General features: G+C 36.9%; 1 protein-coding gene across 4 annotated transcripts; it reads right to left on the bottom strand.

Annotated features, from left to right (window-relative positions):
* Positions 1 to 257: 257 nt before the first annotated feature.
* PTP4A2 (protein tyrosine phosphatase 4A2) lies at positions 258 to 27,370 on the bottom strand. 4 transcript variants are annotated; one of them, XM_079109061.1, is made up of 7 exons: positions 27,228 to 27,368; positions 23,029 to 23,146; positions 10,802 to 11,506; positions 7,854 to 7,946; positions 4,365 to 4,495; positions 3,055 to 3,129; positions 258 to 1,574 (listed from the first exon to the last, which is right to left on the bottom strand). In XM_079109061.1, exons 3-7 carry the CDS (start codon positions 10,895 to 10,897, stop codon positions 1,466 to 1,468), a joined length of 504 nt encoding a protein of 167 aa, XP_078965187.1. In that variant the 5' UTR covers positions 10,898 to 11,506; positions 23,029 to 23,146; positions 27,228 to 27,368; the 3' UTR covers positions 258 to 1,465. The 4 variants fall into 4 exon arrangements, with proteins under 4 accessions (XP_078965187.1, XP_078965186.1, XP_078965188.1 ...); XM_079109060.1 differs by lacking the exon at positions 23,029 to 23,146 and having other exon boundaries at positions 27,228 to 27,370; XM_079109062.1 differs by lacking the exons at positions 23,029 to 23,146; positions 27,228 to 27,368 and adding an exon at positions 27,075 to 27,203.

Genomic DNA, 27,370 nt, shown 5'->3' on the forward strand with positions numbered 1-27,370 from the left:
TAATATTTAGGTGAAAAGAGTGCAAGACCCCCTGATGGTGCCCTTCTACTTGCTTTGTCAATACAGCCTGGTCATAACTGCCTTCTGTAAATGAGGAGAAAAACAGATTTTTCTTTCTAAATCGGCACATTGAACCCAGCAGAGAATTTGCAAAAATGTTACTATACCACTTCATAAGCAACACAGTCCCTTTGCTACTCATTGGGTTGCTTGGTGTCTTCTACCCTGTTACGGCGTTGCTGGCTCTGAACCAGTGATTTTTTTTTTTTTTTTTTTTTTTTTTTTAATCTCAAAAAGAATCTAGAAAGAAAATAACAAGGCATTCAGTGGTTCAACTGAACTATTCATATTGGGAGTAGTTCAGAAAATGACCACCACAGGCATTTCTCAAGACCTAAATATTGTGAATTTGTTGTTGCTCCTCCGGCCATTTCTGAAAATTCAGAGTACAAATAAGTCCTAAAGTAAAACTTTTAAGCTACCAGCATTCCCTGACATTAGACAGAAAATCAGAGCAGTGCTATAGTCCACAATTCTACCTTTTGTAAAGTGTGCTAATTCTCTGCCTGGACATATTTTTAGTAATGGACTACAGCTTGTCCTCTCAGAAAACAAGTTTCTGGGATACCCACTAAGCTTCATTGGTTGGGAAAGAGAAGAATTCTACTCTCAGCTAAGTTTTTTGAGAAGACTCCTCTTCAAAAGCTATTTCCCCACTAATTTACCAAAACGAAAGGCTCTTGGCTACTTTGCCTAATGTTAGATCAGGGCTTTGAGGAAAAGAAACTAACATGAACACTCCTTCAGTAAAGACTAAAACCACCTGCATGCCACTTTTTTTTTGGGGGGGTGGTTTTTTGTTTGTTTGTTTTTCCTCTAAAAGTGCCCAGGTGGGCTTAAGGCTGCCAGACTGCACGCAAATCTACAGCAATAAGGGCTTCTCCTATTCCATCTACAATGTGTATCAGAGGAAAAGAGGGGACAAGAGAAAGCAAAGAGGGGAAAAATGCACCCCTTTCCTCCCCCTAAAAATCCCACCACAGGGATATCTATGTGCCAAGCATAATGAAAGAACGTGCTCCCCAAACAGGTGGTTCTGCACAGGCTAATATTCTGCTGGTTTTCCTTAGAGACCTATTTTGAAAAAAAGTTAAAAAAAAAAGGACAGGAGATATTAAAATAATTCAATCCTGACAGAAAGTAAAACTCCAAAACTAGGAGAAAAATCATCCTTCACTGAATTAATCCCTTTTTTCTTTCATTTTTTTCTTTTCTTAAACATTTTATTCATGTTGTAGAGGGATTTCTTATTTGTTTACTTTTTCCTAATCATTAAGAAGAGTGGTTGAGGAGTACTGAATCCATCACTACTTCGATGACACAGGTAAATCCAGATTCACATTTCCAGGTACCAAGAGTTCCCTCTAAATGCCACAATCGCATAAGCCTTCGTTTGTATTTTTTTCTACTGAACACAGCAATGCCCATTGGTATCTCTGAAGCGTAATCGCATCTTAGGTCGGTATTTCTCCAAGTAAAGCAGCTGTTTGGAATTGAATGCTCCCCTTCTTTTTCTGAAAATACAAGAATGACAGATTTTTACCATGTAATAAAAGAGCTTTCTGATTCACTTGAGATGCATTATTTATGGCTTTAAAGTCTTTCTAACTAACTACACCCTACTGAAAACCAATGTCCCACAACGCATCCCTTTTTAAAGATCTAAGTTGCAACATGAACTTTCTGAGCCTTCCCAGAACAGAAATTTTTCCTTTGATGACTATCATTACAATATATATATATTATTTTGTGTGTGTGTATGTGTGTGTGCGTGCGCGCGTGTGTATGTGTGCATGTGTGTGGTGCTGAGGATTGAACCCAGGGCTTTGTGCATGCAAGGCAAGCACTCTATCAACTGAGCTACATCCCGAGCCCTCATTGCAATATATTTAAATAAAGATGAGAATGAGCTGCACACAGTGACATATGCCTGAAATCCCAGCTACTCAGGAGGCCAGTCAATTTATAAAGATCCTGATCTCAAAACTTAAAAAATCTGGGGATGCAGCTCAGGGGTAGAGCACTTGTCTAGTAAATCAAAGCCCTGGGTTCAATCTCCAGTATAAATACAAAGTATTTAGGATGCTTTGGGGGAAAAAAAAAAAAAAAAAAACAGATTAAGATGAAGCAGCAGGTTCAAGACATACACAGATGGCAGATAGCATTCAATAATAATAGGTTACTGTCTTAGAGCTACTACCATATATTTCATGCCCTCTGTCACAGTCTTTCTTCTTTTTTTTAAGGAAAGAGTTGAGCCAGGGACCATGGCAACTTGGGAGGCTGAGGCAGGAGGATCATGAATTCAAAGTCCACCTTGGCAACTTATTTATTAGCAAGGCCCTAAGACAGTGAGATCCTGTCTCAAAATTAAAAAAAAAAAGGGGGGGGGGGGCTGGGGATGTGGCTCAGTGGTTAATAGCACCTGGGTTCAATCCCTGGTACCAAAATAAGAAGAAAAAAAGAGAAAAGGTTGAAGGGCAAGACAATAACTGACAAAGAATTCTAGACAACAAAATGCCATGGCCTGTTATTTCAGATCAATGCCGACCAACATTCTGAGTACAGCCATCCTAATTTTGTGCCTGAACACATCACTTAAGAGTCCAGGGTGATTAATCTGCTCCTCTATACATTCTCCTTGCCTCTTGGTAACACAAAGTTGCATATGGACATTATTTTGGAATCTATTAAAAGGGGCACTAGATCAATGAGACACTACCTAATTATCCATTTTCAAGATTCCTACATATTCAAATTACATACTGGATACAGTCTACAATGTTCAAATTTAACACCCAAATCTGAAAACCTTTAAACCTAGGAGCCAGTAATACTGAGTCCCTTTATCACTTGTTTGAGATTTTGTATACCTTCAAACAATTACTTTAAGGCAAAGTCAGCAATTTATTCCATACTAGAAGTACTTTTTCATATAATTCCTTCATCAAGCATGTGCTTATGTGTTTCTGAACATAAAAATTTCATACTCACTGTCTTATAAACTGAACTGCATCTTCATACTTCATTCCACATTCAATCAAAGCAAGTGCAACCAGCACAGGTGCCCTGCAAAGAAAAACCTATTCGTAAATATCCAAAAGTCTTTTTGGAATTAAAGGATTTTTTAAAATGCAGGATTATATATTACTGAAATAAAACAAAGCCTGAACTTTAACTTTTTCCATCTACTAAATTATCTGGTATTTTCCAATACAGTAAAAATATTTCTATAATAGCATCTATGATACTATCTATTTTTAGTAAAGCACTAAATTCTAAACTCATAGTGAGATATGTTTGCTTTTTAAAATCATCACATAACTCCAAATTTTTTCATCATTATATACTATATTTTTTTAAAATCTAAAAAAATAATGTTTTAAAAAAGCCCATTATAGGGCATCAAAGGTGAACTACCTAACTAGTATAACTACTAGTAATAAAATTGCCCTAGCCAAGCACAGTGGCACATGACTATAATGCCAGCAATTTGAGAAGCTGTGACAGGAGGACTGCAAGTTCAAAGCCAGCCTCAACAACTTAGTGAGACCCTGTCTCAAAATAAAAAATAAAAAGGGCCGGAAATGTGGATTAGTGGCAAAGCACCTTTGGGTTCAATCTCCAGTACCAAAAAATTTTAAAATAAAAAAATGAAATTGCCCTAAGTTATAATACTATCATCAGCCTTCAGGATACTGAGTGAAACTGAACCTTCTAAAAAAAAAAGACCACACAAAAAAAAAAGGGCTAAGCAGAGCTAACAGCCTGAGTCACCACCACCTTGAGGCAATGGCAGCTTGCACTAATGTTTTGAGTCAAAGTGTATATCATAAATTGGCATTTAATGTGCTGTTGATGAGAGTGTTGCAACTTCAGCCAAAGCAACACTCAGAAAAAAGGAAATTAGTCAATTCCTATTGTCTATACATCTCCTTTTAAGAGTTTAAAGTTCAGCCATCTGGTTTCCACCTATTAACTTTCCATTTGTCTCAATTCAAAATTAACCAAGTTAGAATCCTCAATCTCTAAAATGATTTTAATTTTGTTGCCCATTTCAATGATCTAAAATCTTTGATTACTTGAAATGGGAAAAAAATAAAAAAATCTAAGTGCACTATGCTATCAGAATCAATCAGACAATCAGAAATCATGATACTAACTTTTGCTCTCATTTTCTTTTCCAACAATTTCATGTTATTTAGAATAATACATGCAAATTTCTACCAAAGGGAAATATTCAATGGGCTTACTCAGGCATGATAATGAATTCAGACTAAAAAGAGAAAAAGGCAGGAATTTACCTTCCCAATCCTGCAACACAATGCACTGCAACACAGCAACCTGGCTCTTCACGGAATTTGGTTTTTAACAGGTTCAGCCAATCATCTACTATCTGATTAGGGGGTGGAGCTCCATCATCAAATGGCCAATCCTAAAAAGAAATGACCTCTTACATTAAATTGATATTTTCTCCAGGACTAACATCCTAATGTACAAGAGCTACACAGAATAGACAAGGCAGGCCTACTTGAACTATGCCATATATACCTGTTCTTAAAACAATTCTGATCATTGCTAAAAAAGTACCTAAGACTAAAATTTAATTTGCCAAATAAATTAGTCTTCTCAAAGAAATGCAAAGTGTCACAACCATCTAAATTTATCCTACAGAAATCTCTTTATCAGTCATAATAGCTAATGTTTTCCCAAATATTTTATCAAGTCGTAGACATAATGGGAAAACTACAATTAAAGCCAAGACCATGTAAGAGAATAAACACATGTCAACATGATTTAAAAGTCCACTCTGGCAAAGTATACCAAATGAGTCTCAATGGTGTCTACAAGTATTTTTCAGAATTATCTTCCAGATGACTATATCTTTTCTTAGAGAAAGGATAAACTCAATAATTAGTGAACCTACCAAACACACTACCATCTTTATCTTATCCAAAATATTTTAAAAGGACGCCTGTAATCACAGCAGCTAAGGAGGCCAAGGCAGGAGGATCTCAAGTTCAAAGCCAGCCTCAGCAACATCAAGGCACTGAGCAACTCAGTGAGACCCTGTCTCGAAATACAAAATAGACCTGGGGATGTGGCTCAGTGGTTGAGTGCCTCTGAGTTCAATCCCCAGTACAAAGGAAAAAAAAAAAAAAAGTAGCAAAATGTTAAATCTCCACCTAAGTTATACATATGCTATTTAATAAAGACAATACCACAAAATATTCCTTTCTCTTTTTGTGCTCATCAACTTGGGCTGTATGAGTTCTTCCTTGCTACCTAGCAAGAGATCCTAAGAAACCTACAAAAATGCCTAGAATTTACATTTTACACCTCTCTCTCCTCTCAAAGACTGAAATGCAAAACACCATTGGGAAATTTTTTTTAAGAACAAGGCTATTCTAACGAGACTAAGAACACTTTAAGATACTAGAGAAAGAAAAAAGCAACAGAGCACTAAATTGATTCTGCACTCATTATTGGCACCACTAGAACACTTCGTGTAGTCCATTAGCCACAACAGCACATTATGTTTGGATTGTCAACTACACCCCATAATTAAAAGGCTGTCAGTGTTATTATAAATGTCACTACAGAATTTAACTATAAACAACAGTAAAATCAAAAGCACCTTAGTCAAGAGCTTACTTCCTATAATATGCCCTTAAAATGCACCTCTTAAGAAAACTTTCCCTTACTCATATTTCTCATATTTCTTTAAAACACACACGCATGCACACACGCACGCACACACGCTAAGGGTATAATCCAGAGATAAAAGTGCATGCCTAACATGTTGGAGGCCTCAGTTCAACCCCCATACCACAAAAAGAAAAAAATAAAAGCTTTTTTTTTTTTTTTTTTTTTTTTTTTTTAACTTTTGATACCAGGGATTGAACTCAGGGGCACTTGACCACTGAGCCATATCCCCAGCCCTATTTTTGTATTTTATTTAGTGATAGAGTCTCATTGAGTTGCTTAGTACCTTGCTTTTGCTGAGTCTGGCTTTGAACTTTCAATCCTCCTGCCTCAGTCTCCCAAACCACTGGGATTACAAGCATGTGCCACCATGCCCGGCTAAAAAGAATTCTTCATTTAGAAATATCTGAACCTCAAATTGACAGAGCTGAAACTAACATTAATCTCTTCTAGTGGCCTTTGATTTGCAAGCACATTCAAAGGATTAAAAGGTCTTATTTGAGGGAGATCCTCTTACAGTTAAATGTTCCAAACCCTCTTCACCTGGCAAATGTAAATTAACTCCATCTTAAATCTCTGTGAAAAAAGGAAATTCCAACTTTAACACTAAATAGCCTTGTTTTTTCAAGTTTAAATTAAACCTTTAATTTTATCTGATAATAGCTATTTAAAACAAAACAAAAAGCTAAAGTTAAAGGCCTGGAATTAGTCCTAGACCTAACATTATATTCAACAAACTAGTTCAGGTTCTTTAGTTCATTTCTATTTCATGAAAATGTTTACTAACATTACTGATTCAACTGACTACGGTCAATCCAAAGTCACTTAGATGCCACACATCAAAACAAGTTTTCTCATCTATCCACTGGAGAATATACTCACAAATACAGGGAAATCAACTTGTATTTGACTTAATTTCAGAATTTAAAAATGTTTTTATTAAAAAAAAAAAAAAAAAAAAACACAAGGCAGCATTTTACATGTTTCCACTTATCCTCAGTGATTTCCAACCCATGGACCATAAATTAGATATGGGAACACAAGCATACTATTATCATGCCATACTGTTAGAAAAAAGCAGCAGGCAGGGGGGTGGTGAGGCACACCTGTAATGAGGCAGGAAAATCACAAATTCAAGGCCAACCTCAGCAACCTAGCAAGGCTCTAAGCAACACTGGTGAGACCCTGTCTAAGAAGATGGGGCGCTGGGGATGTAGCTCAGTGGTAAAGCACCCCTGCGTTACAGAACAATAGTTATCTTACTAACAGGAAATTTATTCTTTGCATTAACTGCCTTTCTAACCACTGACCAATGTAATAAAAAAGATGATAGAACTACCTCTCAATAAGAAGTAAAAACATAACCTTCGACTAATATCTTCCTCATTACTTTCTTCCTATTTACAGAACTTCTCGTTCTCCTCTTACCTTGCCTTCCTACAATTAAATCTAATAGTTCTATTACATCTAACCATACTGTCATTTCCTAACATGCTCCCAAAAACCACTCCTGTGATTCAGACAACTATTTAGGAAATAAGGTAAAAAATTTTAATCTGAGGCTGTTTTCTATAAGGAAACAGCATAAATATTACAGAGGAATTTAATTTAAAATAATTTCAACCACTTTGTGTTCAAATTGAACTATTAAAGAAATTAATCCCACAAAATCTCCTCAGAAATCTACCAAAGCATCAGAAACTATGCATTTGTAGAAAATGCTTTGCATTTATAGACTAAGACCACAACTGAACAAAACTGCCAATTAATCAAAAGGAATTTTATTTTCATCCCCAACCCTTTTTATTTTGAGACACAGTCTTGCTTAATTGCTTAGGGCCTGGCTAAATTGCTGAAATTGGCTTTGAACTTGCCATCCTCCTGCTCAGCCTCCCAAATCACTGGGATTACAGGCATGTGCCACCACACTCAGTTGATCCAAAGAAATTTTAAAGATTGTTATCAATACTGTGTTTACTATTATAACCTTAAAAAGCAAAACTACCAAGCATCAAGTTTTATAAATATCTGTATTAGAAAGTACGATTTATTTGTCTCAAAATAAAACTATAACACTACACACTCACTAGAACGTAGATTCCTTCTTTTTCAACTGGAGCTTTATCATATGTAGCATCACAAACTCGAACCAAAGTTGTCACTCCATACTTCTTAAGTTCCTTTAAAAAAGAAACAATTAAAGAGAACTTGCTTTTGGAATCTGCATTCAAAGCTTTAGAAATGTACTGTCATAAATTAAAACGGTAAGATATCTTTCTTTAAAAAAAAATCAAAATCATTCTCATTGTAATAACACATAGGGACAAATAAGACTCATCTCTTAAAGGGCTATTTGGTGGCATAGCACAAAACCCTTAGAAGTTCGCATACACTTTGTCCTAGAGATTCTACTTCTGGGAATGTATACAAGAAAATAAGCAAGGATATATACAAAGATACAGGCAGCAACATGTTCATAACAGACTATTTGGAATAGTGAAAAACTGGAAATAATATTAATGGTCCCAAAACAAAGGAATGGCTAAAGGAGACAAGGCATACCAATACACTGAATGCTAAGATAACTATGAAAATAATACTAAAGAGGTAGGGGACAATATTTTAAAATAGCCAGGCATGGTGGCAACACCTATAACCCCAACAGCTTGGGAAGCTGAGGAAGGAGGATTTCAAGTTCAAGGCCAGCCTCAGCAACTTAGCAAGGCCCAAAGCATCTGAGTGAGACCCTCTCAAATTAAAAACATAAAAAGGGCTGGGATGTAGCTCAGTGGTAAAGTTTACCTGGGTTTAATTTTCAGTATCCAAATAAATAAATTTAAAAATATATATCATGATCCTATCAATATGTATATCTACAAATATACATATGCAGAAGAAACATCTAGAAGCCAGATATTAACAATTAAGTTATGGGGTGTAGAAACACAGACCAGTAACCCCAGCTGGTCTCTAAAAGAGGAAGATTAGGCAACCTAGCAAAACTCCAATTTAAAAATAATGCCAGGTGCACACATATAATCGCAGCTACTTGGGAGTCTGAGGCAGGAAGATCCCAAGTTAGCCACTAGTCTTGGCAACTTTGAGACCCTGTCTCTAAAAAAATAAAGAGGGCTGGGGATGTAGCTCAGTGGTAAAGCACCCCTGAGTTCAATCCCAAATACCCCAGTTCAATCCCCCTGAAACAGTCTTATTTTCTTTGTATAAAGATTTTTTTTTTTTTTTTTTTTGGTAATAAGCACGTACTGCTTTTTTAAAATAATAAAGCAACTTCGAAATTAAGAAAAAGTGATATATATTTTTTTTTTTAAAAAAAAGCCAACACACAACTATAGCCAGACACCTTGGTTCTCTCCCATAAAAACCTTTGTGTGGTGAATGCCTGAACCAACGACTACCTATCTTCAAGGGACCACCATCTTTTTATAGTTGTAGGATAGTGGCCAATGCCACTTTTGGAGTTCATAGCCAAGGACTCCATAGGCTAAAAATAGTAGCACATAATTCAGCCAGACTTAAAGGTGACTGAATAACCTGAGGACACAAAGATCTTGGAATCAATTTGCACACTGCATGTGAATTTAAGAACCTCAAAGAAGTGTAAGTATAAAATAAGTATCAACAGTAATATCCTGGGGCTGGGCTTGGTATCAGAGCACTTGCCTAGCATGTGTGAGGCACCGGGTTCGATCCTTAGTGCCATGTAAAATAAAATAAAATAAAATAAAATAAATAAATAAATAAATAAAGGCATGCTATCTATCTACAACTACAAAAAAATTTAGACAGTAATATCCTATAAAAAGTATCCATTGTTCAATTATCAAGAATAAAGTTATTTTAATTGTTCAAGGTCTGACTCTGAAAAGTTATAAATATTGTAACAATGTGTTTTAAAAATTGGTTTCAAAAATACAAATAAAATCCCACTAAAATGAACTCCAGCCAGATGCAGTGGCACAGTCCATAATCCCAGTTACTCAGGAGGCTAAGGAAGGAGGATCCCAAGCTGAAGTCAGTCTAACAATTTAGCAAGGCCCCATCTCAAAAATAAAAAGGGCTAGGGGGATGTTTGCTTTGTGGTAGAGTGCACCGCTAGGTTCCATTCCCACTATCACAAAACAAAACAAAACAAAAACAAAAACAACAACAAAAACTGGGGGGGGGCAGTAGACAGATCCCTTCAATCGCTGTTATGCATTGAATGTTTATGAGTTAGGTATGGTAGAGAACACCTGAAATCCCAGTTGCCTGGGAAGCTCATGCAGGAGGATCAAAGCCAGTCTCAGCAACTTAGGGAGGCAGGCCCTAAGAAACTTAGTGAGACCTTTTCTCTACATAAAAATATAAAAAATTAAATCGGGCTGGGGATGTGGCCTAGTCATTGAGCACCCCTGGGTTCAATCCCTGGTACCAAAGCGGGTGGATATCAAGGCTCTGATATAACTTTCCTCCAAGTTTCTGTACCTGTATATAATGGCTGCTGTTACTAAGTAGTGTTGCAGTGGCTTTTCATCAAGGATGGTTAGAACATTTAAGGTATAACAAGGGTTTTAGTATGACAGACCTGGTTAAATGCCAGTTTTGCTACAGATAATGTGTCATTAGGCAAGTTACTAAATGGCTCTGAACCTTAATTTTGTCATTGGTTAAAGGGAAATAGTGGTATCCACACCTCACAGAGTTTTTCTATCTGTGACCTTAAACACAAACATGGCTTGTTGCATAATAAAATGGCTTATTGTAATGTTGACTAAAGTATGACAAAAAGCTATACAAATATAGAAAAGACACAAGAATAAATGTAATACTAGATAATCTCTATGGCATTCCCAAATCCCATCAGTATTTTTTCAAAAATCTATTATAACTATTTCAACCCAATTCAATTCAGTACTGGCAGATCAATCATCCAAAAATTATAAGGATTTTCTTTTTAAAAAAATAAGGTCAATCTTTAATGGGATTTTACCTATAAATCAATCCAAAAAGTAGACTGTACTACATACAATCTTACCTCTGTGAACTTGTTCAGAGTTGCATTGGTAGGGTTATGAGTTATCAGAAAACGCATGTTCTCATAGGAGATCTCCACAGGGGCTGGACGGTTCATTATGGCAAATAAAAAGTGTGAGCGTGCGTGTGTGTGAGTATGATGGGGAAAATGTGTGGGGGGGAAATCAATAAATCTTGAAATGTTTCACAGCAGAAAACATTAAAAAGACCACTAAAATGCCTATTATCAATCAGTATTTTCTCTATTCAACTTGTTTGTTCTTTATGAAGCTTTTGTCTTCAAGATAAGCAGAAGTATTTAGAATCCACTCCAATCCAAATTCAACTTGGGCCTCAATGTCTGCAGATGGATTCCTTCGGTGTCCAAAAAAATCCAACTACATACAAAACATAAGCAGCCTTTACTACATTTAGGCACTAGTGAGACACATTAAAAGTGTAGGTCGTTTTCCACTTTTGTTTACTTGATGCTTAATTTACTGGAGTCATTAAAAGAAATATGCTTGCAATTAAAAAAAAAAAAAAAAAAAAAGTCAACTATTTCTGAGGCCAGTCTCGGTGTCCAGAGTCTTCAAGGCAATGTTAATTATGGCACATAGAACCCCCAAGCTCACTTGTCAGCGAAAACGCTGTGCTGAGCCTGGCAGAAGTCTGCCCTCACACTCAGAATCGCCATAAATGTGCAACGTATATTCCAACGAAAAACCTGGGGGAGAAAAACATAAGTAAAATGAAATAAGGTTGACAGCATAGTAAATATGATGACTTAAGTCAAAAATACATTCTTTAACAGCCACAAATGTAAAATGCCACCAATTCTAAATTATTGCCACCTATGAAGAACAGGATTAAGGATATAACAAGAGTTTTAAAAATTGAGAGATTTTAAAGTATATCTTTGTTTTTTTAAAATTGGGTTCAATGATGCTTCTTTGCCAGTAAGTTATTTTTAGTCTTTTTTTTGGGGGGGAGGGTGTTATGTACTGGGGATTTTTAACCCAGGGGTGGTATACCACTGATTTATATCCCCACCTCTTAATTTTTTTTTTTTTTTTGACACAGGATCTAAGTTGCTTAAAGCCAATTTAGAACTTTACTAAATTATTGCAGCTGGATTCAAATTTTCCATCCTCTTGTCTAAGCCTCCCAAATCACTGGGATTATAGAAGTGTACCACCACACCCGGTTTCAACTCATTTTAAAACAACTATATTTTTAAATTCATTAAAATCATTTTTAAATGATTAGAGGTACTCAAAACTTTCCTCCATGGACTCTTTTTATAAAACCTCACACACCCTTATTTTTCTGCTTTGACGGTTAGGTCTTTAACATGTATTCATTGGTTAATACAAAGTACATCTGTAAATAAGTGGAGGATGTTTCACTTTGCAAATTTAATTCTTTCTATTAAAAATGTAAGCATTGGGGACTGGGGTTGTAGCTCACCACATATAAATAAAATAAACATCCACTGAAAACAAAAAAAAAAATTTTTTTAAATGTATGCACTGAGCCCCAATTTTAATAACAGCTCATGAAGCACTTTCAAAAATTACTTCCTTTTCCTCACAACTGGGTAGCTGTTACTCCATACTTGAAGAGGATCAGAAGTGAAATGACTTTTCTAAGATCATACAATGAATTAATCAAGCCCAAATTCAGACCAAAGTCGTCTATTGGCCATGTGTTTTTTTTCCAACCTATCACCAATGCTTAATGACTCAAATAATGTATAAATTTCACCTTCTCATTTCTAGTCCAGAGTACCTTTTTGAAATTTTTCACATCACTGCCTCAAAGTCATCTAAAGGTCAATGCTTCACATAGCATTCTCCACCCTAAATATTAATCCCTACCAAATAAAAGGCAAGAAAGAGAAGTGGCAGAATTTTTAATATTAGTATAGGCCTTCTGCTTTAAGACAGTAATCTATATAGCTGACTCAGAGAAAGTGACATAATCAAACTCCTTTGGAAACAGAGACAAGGTCTAATTTCTTTCACTTGCCTCTTCCCTAAACCACCAATAAATGCTTACTTTAGAAGTCTCCAGGTGAGGATATATAGCTCAGTGGTGGTGCTTGCCTAGCATTCATCAGGCTCTTGGTTCAATTCCTGACACCATAAAATTAAAAAATTTAAAAATAATGTTTGCACTGGAGGTGAAGATCAGTGACGGAGTAATTGTCTAGTAAGAGAGAAACTCCAGGTTCCATCAAAAAAAAAAAAAAAAAAGTGACTATATAAAAAGATATGGAAGATACTGGCTGTAGAGCATCTCAGGAAAAAACTGAAATATAGGTAAGAACCTAGGCCTACAAACTTTCAAACTTAATTCTTCTAAAGTCTTTTGAAATGATAATCTTATGGGTATATTTAACAGTAATCGTACTTTGTAAGTTGCAAATTTATGATTATATCATCATGGACACAAACATAAAACTAAAATATACCTAAAATATGAAAGATACATACGATATTCAAAAAGGCATTCTAAGAAATTTAGTAAGAACTCAGCAGAATGAGTTAGCCACTACTGTAAAAACATTACAACCTGCCAGACATGGAGGAACGCACCTGCAGTCCCAGCTACTCTGGAGGCTGGAGATGCAAGGATCATAAGTTCAAGACCAGACTGGACAACTTAGTGATACCCTAGAGATGTGTAGCTCAGTAGAACGCTTGCCTAGCAAGCTAGAGGCCTTGGGTTCAAACTACAAAAACCACAAACAAATATCTAAGAAAAAAACAAAACATTCCACCACTCTAATTCATAATTCCAACTGTAAACCCAAAACACAACCTCCTTAGATTACACACAAAAACATTTTGAGTACTCCTTGTATAGCCAAGGAATTTTAGAGCTGGGGAAACAGATGTATTCTGACATTTTGAAAACTAAAGATGTTTAAGGTTCAAAAGAGGTTAAAATGACAACTAAAACCACACTGCTAATTAGTACCAAATCAAGGACAAAAACCCAGATCTCCTAACTTCCTAATTATTTTTTCCTTCAATTTTGAAGGTACCCACATATTTTTCAAGTTACAATCTTTTTCAAGCAAGTGTAACTTTTCTTCAAGTATCTGCAACTGTGACCCTATAAGAAGGGAAGATAATTAAAGCACTACTCAAAGAACAATGGTTTGCATGCAATACAGAGCAAAACACATGAAATTCTAACCTCTGAAATCCTTTTGATTCAATGTTATCACAGTAAACGTGTGTCAGCTGAGCAAAGAACTGAAAGACCAGCATTGTAGTGGCAGCTAGGCTTAAAAGGTTATAGCTCTTAGCATTAAGTTTTCTACCTAGTCTTCAGTGTTTGCTCAGCAAACAGAACAAGCTTTATCCCATTTTATCCCTCCAAACTCAGTTTGGAAGAACCACCTCCAAGGATAATGATAATTCATCATTAGATTTTCGATTCTTAATACTAAGAGCTCCTATGTATGAACTATGATATAGTTTAGTGGTAGAGCTTTGCCTAATGAAATAAAATACATAGGAAGTCCCAACACAAGAACTGCTGCCAAAAGTAACAAGTGTGTTCTATCAATGTTAATACATGATAAAGCTGGGAGTGGTGGCTAACGCCTGTAATTCCAGTAACTTGGGAGGCTGAAGCAGGAGGATCAAAGTTCGAGACCAGCTGCAGCAAACTTAGTGAGTACCTGTCTCAAAATAAAAGAAATAAAAGGGTTGGAATGTGTGGTTAAGCACTCCTGGGTTCAATTCCCAGTACCCCCCCCCCCCCCAAAAAAAAGAAAGAAAGAAATACACAATAAGAGCAAGTTTCTATTCCCTCCCTCTCCAAAAGTTCAACTACATACACATCAACAGTAAAAATTTTGCACCTGTTAATTCGGCTAAACTAATGTTAACTCTGGTGACACACAAGAATGCAAAGAAAACAGCCTTTAAAAATAATCTATCACAGCTGTAAAGTACTCAGAAGTTGCAGCACCCTGTATTTTAGCATAAATTCTGCACCTGCATGCCATGCAGGAAAACTTTCTTCTAAAGTTCTCTCTCTGGCATTAAGTCTGCTCTACCTAAGTAAAAATTGGTTACTGGATCGGGAATGTAGCTCAGTTGGTACACCCAAAGCAATGGGTTAGATCGCCAATGCCACTCTCCCACCCCCAAAATTGATTGTTTTACCAGGTGATGTTACATGCTAAGCTTGACAAATAACAGCAGTTAAATTCAAATATGCACCCAAAGATTATCTCCACCTTTTATCTTTTAAAGAGTCTTACTTTCAAAATATTAATTTGAGACACTTCTACTTCCTAGGCAATATTTCAATCTTCAACAAAAGAACATAACTTCACTGGAAAGGCTAAAAAGGATGTTCTGTGACAGAAATCATTTCAAATTAAGAGGAATGACTGAGGGAAGGGATAAAGAAAAGAATGAGGAAAGGGAGCTGGTAGAGGAACAAGCAGAGTCATAAGCTGAGACAGTGCACTGCCATAGGCATAAAAGAGATGACTTAAAACTTTGAAGAAAAGTGTGTTAGAGTTTAAATGTCCAAGGTCAATAGTATACTGTTAATATTTACCTAGATGAGAATTAAAACCAAACTGCAGGAAATACAATATTCACCATCTAAAAGCACATTCTTAGAAAACTACACAGAAGTTAAAAATAAAAGATCTATAATGAAATGTTAAGGAAAGACAGCTAAAAGACTAAGTAAAAAGACCAAGGTGCATGACAGAATTAACAGTATGTTTAGAAATTTTCCTTGAGTACTGCGTATGCTTTCATACCCAAGGACTATTTGAAAGGTTACAAAGATAAGAGGGTAAAACAGTGGCTTCCTGAGGCTGGGGAGGGCAGGACTAGAGGTTGGAGGTCAGGACCATAATTTATCTTAACATATACCATTTGAACCGTTTTCATTTTTTCCATGTATATACATTTTTTAAGAATTCTAGGATAAAGAACCCCATAATGATTTGTAACTATGTTCTTAACAGTGCTATAATCATAGGATTAGAAAAAGTCTCCAAAGGGCTAGTCCCTCTGGCCCAGGCAGGCCTGTAAACTACACAACTCTGGGAAGGCATTTTTCTTGTTAAAAACAATAAATAAGCAAAATTCATGTCCTGCCTACCAACTACAATTCTAAGTTCAAATATAAATATAACAAATTCAAAGAAGGAATTTTATAAAAGCAGCCCCATTTAACCAAATTTTACTGTGCATTCTTTTAAAAATTCTATCAATCCATTCCCACCCTAGCTTTACACACACACACACACACACACACACACACACACACACACAACCTTGTAGCTCCAAAGTAAATGATAAATTAAATCCTCTGATTTGATGGCCTATGCCAGTACTCACTAAATTAAAAGAGCACATTATAATATAACTGTGCAAAAAAAAAAAAAAAAACCTAAGTAAGTGGAAATAAAACCTAAAGGCAAAGATCTGAAGAATAAGCAAGGATGTTTACTATGCTACCTTTCTTACCAGAAATTCTACAGGAAGTCATGCAAATTTGAGTCAGCTTAGTTTCTATAATCAAGCACAATACAAACAAGCTGGGCACTGTGGCCAACGCCTGTAACCCAGGCAACCAGGGAGGCTGAGGCAGGAGGATTGCAAGTTCAAGGCCAGTTTTAGCAATTTAGGGATCTCCTCAAACTTAGGGAGGACTAGTGATATAGTTCAGCGGCAAAGTGTACCTAAGATCAATTCCTAGTACCAAAAAAAAAAAAGACTTATATGCCTGCAATGTTTTCCTAAAACAAATTCATCTCATATCAAAAAACAAAAAAAAACCCTGCACTTCCCATTAAAATAAGTACAAAAAAATCTACTCTTTCAGTAGTAAAGAATTTACCCCAAAGAAGAGCTAGAGGGCTGGCCTACCAGGCAAGAGGCCATGGGTTTAACCTCCAGAACTGCCAAAAAAGCACCAAATGAAAAGCTATGTGTTTTCTTTGCAAATGTCTACTTAAGAATTTATGAGCTAGGCACAGTGGCACACGCCTGTAATCCCAGCAGCTAGGGAGGCCGAGGCAGGAAGATCGAGTTCAAAGCCAAACTCAGCAATTCAGCGAGGCCCCATCTTTAAATGAAATATTTAAAAGGGCTGGGATGTGGCTCAGTTAAGCGACCCTAGGTTCAATTTCTGGTACAAAAAAAATTTTTTTTAATTAACTGCCAGCGTGGTGGCATACACCTATAACCCCAGCAACTTGGGAGGCTGAGACAAGAGCACCACAAGTTGAGGCCAGCATCAGCAACTCAGCAAGGCCCACAGCAATTTAGTGAGACCGTGTGTCAAAATAAAAAGGGCTGGGCACAGTGGCGCTTGCCTATGATCCCAGCTGCTTGGGAGGCAGAGGCAGGAGGATCGGAAGTTCAAAGCCAGCCTCAGCAAAAGTGAGGTGTTAAGCAACTCAGTGAGACCCTGTCTCTAAATAAAATACAAAATAGGGTTGGGATGTGGCTCAGTAGTCAAGTGTCGCTGGATTCAATCCCCAGGAACAAAATAATTTATTAATTCATAATTTGTTAGTTCAAATATTTATTGGACAGATACTATGTGCCACATACTCTTACAGGGGAAGCAAGAACAGTAAACAAAAAGTTCTACCAGAATGGATCTTCTAATTTAGGGGAGGATATCACTGCTATGGAGAAAAGTGCAAAGCAGGAATTAGCAGACAAAAGGAGTAGGGGATTCCAATTGTAAATAAGCCTATCCAGTAAGTCTTGCTGAAAAGAGTAACATTTTATCTAAGACCTGGGGGTGTGAGCCAAATAGATACTTGAAGAGCATTTCAAGCAAAGAGATTAGCTGTAGCAAAGATTATGGGGTAGAGACATGCTTCATGCTTGGTTTATTCTAGGAACAGAGGGGGCCAGTGCTACTGGAACAGAGAGGACAAAGGAATAAACAGGGTCAGAGAAGTAAATGAATCTTATAGGAGCTATAAGAAAGACTTTTATTCAGAATTCAGTAAAGTCTTTCATTCAAGAACAATTTGCCAGGCATGGTGGCACACACCTATAATTCCAATGACTAGGTAGGCTGAAACAGGAAGATTACAAATTCAAGGTCAAGCTCAGCAACTTAGACCCGGTTTCAAAATAAAAAATAAAAAGTTCAGTGGCAAAGTGTCCCTGGATTCAATTCACAGTACTAAAAAAAGAAAAAAAAAAGTTTTAAAAATATGTAACTGCTATTTGTAAAGCATTATATGGGTGGTAAGGATGGAAGCAGAGAGATGGATTAGGAGCCTATTGCTATAACCCAGGAGAGATAAGGGTACCCTGGATCTAAATTGCAGTACTAAGGGGGATGAGAAGGGGTAAATTTCATGATACACTCTGAGGTAGAACCCAAAAGGATTTGTCCACAACTTGGACATGGAGTTTGCAGGAAAATGTCAAGTAACTGAATAACTGTAAACATTCAGAGAAGCTTATCTTAATACTCAGAAACTCGTCAAACAATAAACCATAAAATCTTCTCAACCATCAAAGTAAGGAAATTCTTGCCAGGCTCAGAGGCGCATGCCTGTAATCCCAGCAATTTAGGAGGCTGAGGCAGGAGGATCTTCAGATCAAAGCCAGCCTCAGCAACTTAGTGAGGTTCTAAGCAACTTAATGAGACCCTGTCTCAAAAAAAGGAAAGAGCTAGGGGAGCTATGGCTCAGTGGTTAAGAATTCCTGGGTTCAATCCTTGGTACAAAAAAAAAAAAAAAAAAGTAAGGAATTTTTTTAGTGAAGTACTATTCTGCATTTTGACCATCTGAGAAAGTTTATTAAGACTTGGAAACTAAGGAGAACTCACATTTACTAATTAAGCACTTATCTTCTGGTTAATTAGTCTCAACATGAAAATTTTCTCCTTTCATGACTTACTCCCAACTCATCAGGGTCCTAACAAAAACAACTGCTTTGTGTTACCTTTGTTCAAACCTTTACTATTGCATTTATCAAAGCAAAATGAATATATCTGGCTTCCAGAAACTTGGAAGATTCAAATTAATGTTTTCCTAAGCCCACCAACTACAGACCTAGGGAGTTGATGAAAAGGTATCCATCAAATTCTATACAATTTAGGACTGAAAGTATCTGTAAATAAGCTAAAAATAACATGATGCTTTTTTTACTGCTAAAAAAGAAAAAAAGTTTCATAGTTACTCTCTTGGTTATTCCCACTTTTCTACTTCCTCATTGAAGAAGGGAACTTGAGAATCAAGTTCCAGTACAGAAATCAATAATCAGTTCCATAAAAAGAAATTTGACCTTGATGGTAGGAAAATATCTCAATATTTCAGTATCAGCAGAAGATATACGTCCGGCCACTGGGAAAGAAAAGCAATTAACCAACAATCACACCTGCTTCTGAAAACAGTGACAGTTATTTACTGAAGTCCTGTGTGGCTTTGTTCCCACCCAAATGAAGAGGGAGTGGTTTTCAAATGTGCATGTACCCTGATGATTAGCAGCTGTCCTTTTCTAGCAATTTCTATCTCAATAACTATAAAATAAAAATATTAAGTATTTTATGCCACATTTGAAAATATTTACTTTTCAATTTTGTACTTCATTTTTCCTCTAAAGATTAGCAATTCTCCAGATGAATCTCCTGTCCAAAAATGTCATTTTTCCTTTCAAAAATAAAACTTAAAGGGACTAAAGGCACTACTATCAATTTTCACTTTTTCTAATTTTTTTTTAATTATACTGGTTAAAACATTAAAATCCTAACATCATAATCATAATTGGGCATTAATCTAACTTTTCAGTTACTCTCTTAATATTACATTAAATTGATTCTATTCATCCATACTTTTCATTTGTAGGCAAAGGTATTGTGGTTATCTTTTCTACGGACTTTATGTTTAAAACAACTTTAATAAGCATTTTAAGATTCCCAAGTCTCTTTATTATAAAGTTAAGCACATTCTTTTTCTAAATAAATGTGGTATACTTCTTATACAATAAGAACCACACCTCCAATTAAGTTGCTTTCCCACAAAATTAAATCCTAACACTTGTTTTCCCTCTTCCCTCCATCCTCTGTTTAATCAAAAGGCTTAGCAATTTTCCTGGAGAACATTTTAAGTCTTAATCATTTTCATTGTTTCCACATCTCTATACATACATTAAACTAAGAAGTACTCACTGAATTGATTTCATTACTAAAGAAACATATTTAAAATTTTGAATTTCAATTGTAATAAAGCAAATTCAGTAATAAAAATCAAAAAGGACACCATCAACAACACTGTGAAATGTTTTCTGGGCTGTATCAGGACAGTTAGAATGACTATAACAGCTGCAAGTTCCCTGAGGTTGCAAAATAGATACTTGGGAAAGGTTATTTGAATTACCTTTCAAAATAACCTAGAGCACAGAAGCAGCATGCAAAGCAAAAACTTCCATGCTATTGTTAGCATTATTTTAAAAACACCAAGCTTCAGAATTTAGCAGTTTATGGATTAGCTTAACTCTCTCATTTCCCATATTGTCCAATGTACTGACAAAATACATTTTGTCCAGGGGAGAAGGAAGCTCAGCTTTCATGTACAGGATATAGGATAAAACATTCCAACTACATCTTGTCAGCATAAATTCTTTTGTTTGAGCTCGTTTTTCTGCTTGTTAGGGCATTTTGATCTAAATTTCCCCTAAAACCAAGTTAATTACATTTCACTTCCTCTCCTACGCTTGCTTGATTCACATATTTCACAGCTATCTTTCTGTGTATGTTGCTGGTGGCCTTTTAAATATACTGTCCATTCACTAACTATAGATAATTACACAATGTTTATTTTCACAAAACATAGTAACTAACATTCACAACCTCTAAAAACCACACAAAGAAAATGCTGCAAGTTATACATGAATTTCAGTAAAAAAAAAAAAAAAAATGGTGAAATACATCCATCATGTCAAGAGGTTACTATTATTTTTTCACTAGCTTAATTCAACATGGGTTCACCTGCCTTCTCTTTCCAACTAAATAATGCAAAAGTCAATGTCTTGTCCTCTTTTCTGCAAAAAGATACAAAATTTTGAAAAGATGCAAAAATGCAGCCAAAAAAATTTTTTTTTTTTTTTAATTTTGCATATTGAAGACTGAATGAAGTTAGGGGCACTCTACCACTGAGCCTGCCCTTTTCATTTTTTAATTTTGAGACAGGGTCTCACTAAGCTGCCCAGACTGGCCTTGAACTTGCAAGTCTTCTGCCTCAGCCTTCCGAGTAGTAGCTGGAATTAAAGGCTATGCCACCACACTCAGGAGCAGATCTGATCTTTGAACAGGCATTTGCACAGTTCTATGTACACACCATACAAACACTACCCAGGATCAAACTCCTAGAAGTCAATGTGAGTAAAAAAATATTTGTTAGAATTTCAGTTCTCACATTAATGCTACATACTTTGAAGAGACAAAGCAAGCAAAAAAGAATGAAACAGGATTAAGTCTTCTGAGGAAAGGCAAAATTTTGACAGAAACCAGTAAGAACAGTGAAAGGCCATAATGTAGTATGACTTGAGAAAGGAGTATGGCCTTTGGTTAGATAATTTTGGGGAGACTTGACCATACAAAGAATTTCATATCAATTAAAATGCTCTAAAAGCTCTAAAAAATTTAAAGTAGAATAGCAGTCAAGAAAAAAGAGAGGAAATATTGCTGTAGTAGTATTGCCTCTTTGGATTTGAGATGCCCCATAATTACCAAAAAGCAGAACAAAAACATTCTCTCAACTTAATATATCCTATGTGATAGGTGCATTATTTTTCCTAATGAACAGATGAGTAAGTTTAACTAAATTCTACTGGCTGATAACCTCTTGGTAGAAAAACAAAGGTGAATAGTCTATAAACTTATATTTGACATGCTTTTCACTAAGAAAGATTCATATTTACATAATTCAAACTAATAACCAAAAGGAAGTTTGTGACCACACATCTGGAATGAAAAATGTCACTATATTGTTTCTCTATCACATCCTTCTCAATTTGCTGACAAATCCTACTGATGACTCATATCCTTCTGTACTAACCAGGCACTCTTTTCCCTCACCATAGGCTTTTCACCGATAATGGAAAGTAGAAAACACATCAATTTGCTTTGCTACTAAAAACAAATATGTACATACACCCACTTTACAAATACAGTGGTAGTTCACCCTAGTGCTTCCAGTAAACAGTGGAAAAAGATGCTCGGATCTTAACTTTCCAGAATAATGAAAGAAAGCAGACTTGATTGAGTTTGAATTCATGTCAAATGATACATTAGCTAAGAGCCAACATTTTTGACCACTGCAGAAATAAAAATATAAAGTAATTTATGTGATCTGCTAAAACAAATATATCATGTGTGCATTTTATGCCAAAAGAATTAACATTTTCTGAGAAGAATGAAATTTCAACCCAAAAATACTATGAAAGGAATTAAATACACCACTTCTCTAAAGGTAAAGACTGTTCTAATGCTCAAAATATTTTTTCAAACCAAGTTCAACTAGCAAAGAATCACAGAAAATCCTCATCTGGAAATTCTGTATAGTTTAAAAAGCTAGCACAATACAGCATAAATTTATACTCAAATAATGAAATTTAGTTTCTAGGCCACTTAAATTGGAGTAGATGCTGTTAACAGAGAGTATCCATGAGAAAAATCAGTGCATATAAACAAAAAACACAGGTATTCAAGTTGCGTAATAAATATAGGCAGCCCGGCATAGTGGTGTACACCTATAATCCCAATGACAAGAGGATGAGGCAGAAGGATTCCAGGTTCCAGGCCAGCCTCAGCAATTGAGACTATCTCAAAGTAAAAAGTGAAAAGGACTGAGGATGGGTACAGTGGCACACACCTGTAATTCTAGCAGCTTAGGAGGCTGAGGCAGGAGGATCACAAGTTCAAAGTCAGCCTCAGAAACTTAGCAAGGCCCTAAGCAAATAAGTGAGACCCTGTTGCTAAATAAAATACAAAAAAGGGCTGTGGATGTAGCTCAGTGGTTAATCACCCCTGGGTTCAATCCCTGGTACCCAAAGGAAAAAAAAAAGGAAAGAAAAAGAAAAAAGAACTGGGGATATAGCTCAGAGAGAAAGTGCCTCTAGGTTCAATCCCTAATACCTCCATAATATGTGTGTGTGTGTGTGTGTATCTGCCAACTACAGTACAGGGGAAACTAACTTAGGACATACAGAAGGATCATTTTCTCACCTGAGCCCTGGTAACTTCACCATGGGGACCTATGAAAAGTGGACAGAGCCTGGAGTATTATGTAGCTTCTTTCATGAAGATGTCAGGACGATGACATTTTCTAGTTCAGCCTAGACTTCTGTAACTCCAAGAAATAAAAGATTTACAGGCAACATCCACTTTAGCTCTACACCAAGCATTCCTATAAGACACCAAGTCCCAAAAGAGTGACCAAGAAGTCAACTGAACTAGAGAATGTGTTTCAATTGATAAAAACAATTAACTGGAGAAAGTTATCAAACACTTCTATACATAACAGTTCTGAAGTTGAAAAATGAAGACAAAACTCTAATATTCCAGATTAACAGATTCAAATTACCATTTCTCAAAGCAACTATAATTGGTGGCACCCACGGTTAACTACAGCAATTTAAGTACTTTAAGCTTCAAGAGGAAAAAATATTTTTACCTGCTGTCATCTACTTACAAATAGCCTTTAACCTAGATTCCAAAACTTGGGATTCAGCAATCTATAAACCAATTTTCTTAAACATGTGAAATGGAAAGAATACCACAAAAAAAGATTCTCAAGAAGGAAATGTTGAAACCCAAAGCCCTAAAGTTTAATGTTGGACTTTACAAATATCCCAAGACCACCAGATCTCCACTACTACCCTGTTCATGAAACATAACTTAGTCCACATCATGTTAAAACTATGGATTCTGATTTCCAGTTACTCAAAATTTTCAAATATCCTAATCTTCTATTCAACAAGTTCTATAACTAATGGAATACCTGAAGGAAGGAAAAAAAAAACAACCTTAGATTTCCCTTTAACAAGTTTCACTCTTCCAAGAGCGACAGCTAAAAACTTATGTTCCTCTAAATCTTATTTTTAAATGCTTTTTCTAGAGGCTTCACTGATTACCAACCCACATTCCAACAAAAAGGAACAAGTACAAACTCTGCAAACTAAATCCCTACTGAATTTCAACTTTGTGTCTCAATTATAAAGTAGTCTATAATTACTGCATAAGGAAATACTACCTTTAAAGGACAAAATAAAAAGTTTAAGAAAGGAGTTCAGGGATGTAGCTCAGTGATAGAGCAAGACCCTAACTTGTTCACAATTTTTTTTCCACTAAACTATATATATGTACATACATATACTAATAGAGAGGACTTCCAGATTTTTTAAAAATGTTATATAAGCAAAAGTATTCAAACATTTATTCTTTAGTGCCACCAAAGTTCAATGATTTTGTAAACAGTTTCTGCCTATAAATTTGTTTCATTCAAAATTAAATATTACTTCACTGACTCATGGAAGGAGTGGTCTGACTCCCTGTTCTGAGTCAGAAAAAAACAGATTCAGCAGTTCTAGACTATTTTTCATTTGTAAAGGTGTTCAAAATGCCAGCCTTTTCTAGCTACTAAATGTAACAAACTTTTGCCTTAGTAAAGACTTAGTGGAAATATTTTGCATCTGTATTTTAATTTATAATTAACAAAGTGCTTTCACATGTATTTTCTCACAAGATCTTTACAATATCCAGATTTAAGTATCCCACACATCTCAAAAGAGAAACTTTCACAAAGTGGCAACTTCCAGTTGACTCAGCCCCCAAAACCTACCCCCCACAAAAGAACCAAAAAACATAAAAGGCTGCTGCATTTCTTTAATCACACTTACCTCTCCCAGACTTATCCCAGGTGCCTCATAAAAACTGTCTCAAAGCACACACCCTGGGGCCCCAACAGTTTCTAGGCAAATTTGCCTCCCACATAAAAGCTCAGCTTAGGCCCCAAAGAGCCTGAAGTCAGCATCTCCCAAAACCACCCCTGTGCCTCCAGCCTTTTCTCCACTAACTTCTATAGCTCTCATGTTTACACGCTGCTAGGTCACTGTGTGAATGAGAATCTCAAAGTGAGACCATCTATTGAGAGGGTAGTATGGTGTAGAGAAATATCAGGGCTTTAGAGTCAGAAAGATCTCAATTTTTCGTATTTGCTCAAGCAGAGAGGGCCGGGGACTCGAACCTGGGTCTCCAGCATGAGAGTCAGGCACTGTACGAGAGGAGCTATACGGCCAGCACTGCAAGATCTCAATTTTTAAACCAGCTCCCATACTTATGATCTGTGTGACCTGGGACAAATTACTTTTCATTGTAAGGCTCTGTACTCTTCATCTCATCACTATAAATCTATGGGAGTTCATCACCAAATTCCTAGAGCTTGGCAAATAGGAGCAACTCAAAATACATTGAATGAATGCAAATGAAGGTTAACTAACACCTTTATTGTGACTGAGAATTAAATTAGAGCTCATAAAGAACACCTGTGCATAGTAGGCACTTAATACTAATTAATCCCTGAAGAATGACATTACCATTTCTGAAAGCAGAGAATGCTAGTGATTGAGAAAAAGAACACTAATGAAATTTATAACTTCTAGTTACCAGTGATTTTACCTATAATTCTATTATGTCTACTATCAAAAGAACCACCTTACTCTGCTTGTCATACTGAGACTGCCAACTTCTAAAGATAGCATTATCTTCTAAGACTGCTTCATCAAGGTATGAAATCCCTATCAAGGCACTCCTCATTAATTAAAAAAAAAAAAAAAAAAGAATTCCTATATTTGCCTGTTGTCGTGGTATATGCCTGTAAACGCAGTCCTCAGGAGGCTGAGGCAGGAAAGTCTCAAGTTAGAGGCCAGCCTTAGTAACTTAGCAAAACCCTATATCAAAATTTTTAAAAATTTTTTTAAAAAGGACTGGGAATGTAGCTTAGTGGTAAAATGCCAGTGGATTCAAACCCCAATAACAAAAAAACAAAAACAGAATCCCTATTAATCCCTATTTCTAAAACACCAGATGGGAAAAGTCCACGACAATGATTTAGTCCATTCAACATTCAACTTCAAAAACGTCAAGATCAGAATCCTGGCAAACAACTTAGCATCTTCACTAATATAGTGGTATGCCACCAAGTGATTCTGAAACCCTGATAATGTGTCCTTCTGTGTCCTTCCTTTCCTTTTGCACACTTAACAAGGCATAACTTCATTCACTTCCTGCCGGAAATTACTCCATAATACATACAGCATGGCAACAAGTAAGTGCTAAGTACTAATCCAGTAGCAGTTGTGGGCTGGTGACTCTAAATTGTCAAGCATATGCTGAATGCTTACGGTGATTCTATAACTAGTCACTTTACATATCTTGACAACTTACAGGAAATATAAACTAACCTATAGTTCTTCATCATCAATGTTATACTGCTGTCATTTCTTAGGAACTTTTCTCCAGTAGAACAGGAGTCACAACCCAAAAGATACTGTTTCAATTTACCTAACAATACAATACCTTTCACCTGAAAAATCAGAACTTTACGAAGAAAAAAAAGTTCATGTTTCTGAATAGAGACAAGAGTGTAGGCTCTAGGGCAAGAGTGAAGTCTGTGTTGGCTACGTCTGAGCCCCCAGACTAAGAAGGGAATGGCAACCACATCCTTGAAAATCCAGAAATGTATGCTAATATCACTAAACATGGGTGAAAAAAGTATAGATAGAAAATAAAAGGCTACATTCTTTCTAAGAAGAAAAAAAGAGAGAGAATCATAGCGTCACTGGGAGAAGTCCCCAACCCTATCCTCTTTACTAGAACTCAAGGACCTTGGGACAAGATGCTCCTGGAAAGAACTGCCCCCAACCCAAGACACCAAGGTTCACTACCACCACACACAAAGACCAAGGGAAAGGGCGTCCAGGATGCCTGCTCACACGCTGGACAAATGCAGGCACACCCTTACACACTCCCCCATCTGCCACTCACCTTTTCCCCTACGGCGCGCTCACGCTCCCCCACGGTGCCCCCACGCTCCCCTCGTCCCCCAGCCTCCCTAGGCTCCCCCACGCTCACTCGCCCCGTACTTTCTCCCCCCACCCACTCTCCCCTCCCGGCGCTCCTACAAGGACACTCACACTCGCCCTACACGCGCCCTCCCCGCGCGCACACACGCCCCACATTCTTCCACACACACGATCCGCTCGCTCACCCACCCTCGCGCTCCACGCTGCCGGCCGCGCTCCCCGCCCCCGGGCCGGCCCTCCTTCCGGGGACGTGTCTCGGGCCTGTACTAATGGCAGCGGCGCCTCCCGCCCTCCCCTTCCCCGAGGCCCCGGCGCGGGGCCGCCCGGGAGGGGCGCACTCACGCTGGCGAGCTGGGGACTGGGCATTGAAGTCCGGCGGGGGCGGGAGCGAGGAGGCGCCTCTCTCCTCAGTCACCTCGGCGGCGGCGGCGGCGGCGGTAGCGGTGGCGGCGGCGGCGACGACTCCCCCCCAGCCTCGGCGCGCG

The sequence above is a fragment of the Sciurus vulgaris genome (assembly GCF_902686455.1).
Source record: "Sciurus vulgaris genome assembly, chromosome: 1".
Classification (NCBI taxonomy): domain Eukaryota; kingdom Metazoa; phylum Chordata; class Mammalia; order Rodentia; family Sciuridae; genus Sciurus; species Sciurus vulgaris.

What these genes read in the sequence shown, in the direction of transcription:
- PTP4A2 (XM_079109060.1), bottom strand. Translation starts at nt 10,897, where the DNA reads ATGAACCGTCCAGCCCCTGTGGAGATCTCCTATGAGAACATGCGTTTT. An exon ending in CTCTGAACAAGTTCACAGAG is followed by an intron (nt 7,947 to 10,801) that starts GTAAGATTGTAT and finishes TCTTTTTTAAAG; the next exon opens with GAACTTAAGAAGTATGGAGT. An exon ending in AAGAAGGAATCTACGTTCTA is followed by an intron (nt 4,496 to 7,853) that starts GTGAGTGTGTAG and finishes ATTTCTTTTTAG; the next exon opens with GATTGGCCATTTGATGATGG.